This window comes from Paramisgurnus dabryanus, chromosome 8 (genome assembly GCF_030506205.2).
Source record: "Paramisgurnus dabryanus chromosome 8, PD_genome_1.1, whole genome shotgun sequence".
Classification (NCBI taxonomy): domain Eukaryota; kingdom Metazoa; phylum Chordata; class Actinopteri; order Cypriniformes; family Cobitidae; genus Paramisgurnus; species Paramisgurnus dabryanus.
Genome location: NC_133344.1, coordinates 19,106,266 through 19,109,283, shown reverse-complemented (window position 1 = coordinate 19,109,283; position 3,018 = coordinate 19,106,266). Strand labels below are relative to the sequence as shown.

The 3,018-nt window shown below is 39.5% G+C and overlaps 1 protein-coding gene across 1 annotated transcript; it reads left to right on the top strand.

Moving 5' to 3' along the window:
• The first annotated feature begins 969 nt into the window (after positions 1 to 969).
• LOC135770210 (olfactory receptor 52N2-like) lies at positions 970 to 1,953 on the top strand. Its single transcript, XM_065279944.1, has one exon. It carries the CDS (start codon positions 973 to 975, stop codon positions 1,951 to 1,953), a length of 981 nt encoding a protein of 326 aa, XP_065136016.1. The 5' UTR covers positions 970 to 972.
• Positions 1,954 to 3,018: the final 1,065 nt, after the last annotated feature.

The following is a 3,018-nucleotide window of genomic DNA, read 5'->3' as shown; positions in this document are numbered from 1 at the left end:
TGTAGGAAAGCGGCTGAAGCATGCTGTGATAACACAATACCGAGAACTCATGGGGCTTAGTTTTTTGTGAAAGTATTGTGCACACTGTGGCATATTCCGAACTGCATAGGTGGGGAAGGAATGCTTATGCACGTAGCTGCCCTGCTTCCATAGCCTCAAACACCTCGGGGCAAAGCTTAAAGGGTCTGCCTTGCACTGCTCGGTCTACCCTTGTCTCTCTGCAGCGGGTGTGTAACGGGTATAACTTAGAGTGGGGCTGAGAGCTGTGTGCTGAGATGGGTCGTCGGTTTGGAAGGCACAGTGCGTTCTCTCCAGGTTGAGCTAGCAGTGGTGGTTCGTTGCCAAGACCACAGTCACGTGTGAAGACCTCCAGCGATTCTCTTTGCTTACCTTTTTCCTCAAGGACCAAAGCAATATATCCATGTAAATGTCAGCCGAAACGCTTGTAAGGGAAGCGGCCTACGTCCGTTACGCGCGCAATACTCTACAGCGGCACTTCAGTAACACAAAATATAGAGAAAGAATGTGAGGATATGCCTTTAAGACAGTCGTTATGTAGCAGCAAAAGCCACATCTCTATACGTCGTCATGGCAGGCATTGGCCTAGGATCTCCCATAGCATCAGCTACTGACGCAATTTTGAGAAACTGTTCTCGAAAGGGAACCCCAAACAACACATCAAATGTGGGAGGTGTTTTCTGGTATTTAAAGATAGATGGTCTTTCATATTTCTTTGTCTGTGCATTACTTTAGGTTTGCAGTTTGTTTGTCAGTAAATGCAAGATCACTTAATAATGCCATTTTATAACTTGAAATTAGTTTCTTTGGAAGTATGTCAATTATGAGCTATTTTGTGTTTTAGTCTAATCTTTTCTGCAGATATGACTTTATAAACTGTGTATTTCAGCTTTGTTTTGACATGGTTTTTTACAGTTAATGTGCATCAGGTAATTGTGAAGTCTTCCCAGAGCCATGACTTTCACCAACTTCACTGAATTCTACCTGCAGGGATTTCCAGGACTCCAAGCGCAGTATTATGGAGCTGTGGGAACTTTTTTGCTTTTCATCTACTTATTACTGACAGGAGTAAATTTATTTATTATTTCATTTATTGCATATGAGAGAAGCCTTCAGAAACCCACATATTTAATCTTCTGTAATCTTGCAGTGTCTGATATTGTTTTTGGAAATGCAATGCTGCCTACAGCATTTTCAAAATACCTTTTCAATGTCAACACTATATCGTTTTATAGCTGCTTTGTGCAAATGTTTTTTGTTCATTATTTAGGGAGTGTTAATTCTTTTATTTTGCTATTAATGGCCATTGATCGCTTTGTTGCAGTGCGCAACCCACTTAGATATTGTGCTATTATAACAAATAAAAACATTTTAATGGCATGTGCAGTGATTTGGACAACGTTAATAATTTTGTTGGGGGTTATTACTTATGAGACCTTTGATGAACCCTACTGTGCTTCGAATGTATTAACCCAAAATTATTGTGACCAAAGTACAGTGATAAAATTATCTTGTGGAAACTATAAAGAGAAACATCTGTATATATTTGGTAGTGCCATGTTTGTTCTCTTGGCCCCTTTGGCTTTTATTATTTTTTCTTTTGTTGCTATCATCACATCGGTTTTTAAAATCTCTGACAGTCAGGCTCGATATAAAACATTCTCAACCTGCACTCCCCAACTGCTTGTTATCTTTCTGTACTATGTACCTAGATGTTTTATCTATGCATATGAATTAGTAGTGCCAATACCACCTGCCATTCGGATGGTGTTAGTAATGTGCTACAGCCTTTTGCCCCCTGTTGTCAATCCAATGATATACTGCTTCAGAACTAAAGAAATCAAAGATGCTTTAAGAAGGAAAATGAGACACAAAAAAATCAGCATGCAGGTGACAATGCTTTGGAGCACAACCTTAACTATGAAAGCAGCTTGAATACAGTAGTGCTTTGTTTACATCATGCCCTGTTTATACTGTATAGTCTATCCTTCTTATACTGTCTGTGCATATGTCTGTGGACCCTCCTATTGATGGAATTAATTGACAAATTGAATTCTTTTTTAATAACCTTTCCTTTTCCAAATGTAAGTAACATGCAACTTTCTGAATCTGGTAAATGAATCATTTTTACCAATTCATCACAAATATTTATTAATAATAATAAAAAACTTAAATTCAGTCTGTCTGAACAGTAGAACAGAATATTTTGTATAAAGAAATGTATCAGTAAAGCAATCAGTAAGAATGTGTTTCTATCCTCTTGTTACAGATTGCAATGTGGTATGGATTGCAGCTGTTACGTGTCAGAAAAGAACTGGTCCTCCTTGCTGAAGGGCTGTTCACATTATAACAATGACAAAACTATAAAAAATATAGTGTTGAAAATCATTTTGTATTAAAGAGAATAGCGCAGTTCACACCACAACTATAATCATAAAGATACAATGAACGATATTGTTGTGATTTATGATGAACAATAAACCATTTACAGTCAATCAAATCTATTTGATCTTCAAGTGCGCACAGTTGCTGGGATATTGACTACGTAATGCTTTATTCCTACCCCACTGACTATGCCAAAAGGTAAGATATTAAATTACACAAACTATTAGTGTCAGAATCCCATCATCACAACCATCCACATCCTCATTAACTCCTCCCACTTCTTCACATTCCCCAGAATACTACCCTGCAAACATGCCACTGCAGGGCCCATGCTTTTTGTGGGCACAGTGGGCTAGGGCCAGCCCACACCAAACCTAAACAGGCCCAGTGTGGGATTGTCCAGGTAGCGCCCTAGCTTTGGGCTCAACTCTGGCGTGCTTTGAGCAGCCCACACTAGCGGACTGCCCTCATTAATCCCGTGATGGCACAGAGTGGGCCAGCCCATTCGGGCCAAGAGTAACTTTTGGACCTTTGGGCCCATGAAGGTATTATGGCAGTGTGCTGTTTGAGACAGAGTGCGTTCTTTCACTGCATGAGTTCAAATGCATTTAGATA

What these genes read in the sequence shown, in the direction of transcription:
- LOC135770210 (XM_065279944.1), top strand. Translation starts at nt 973, where the DNA reads ATGACTTTCACCAACTTCACTGAATTCTACCTGCAGGGATTTCCAGGA.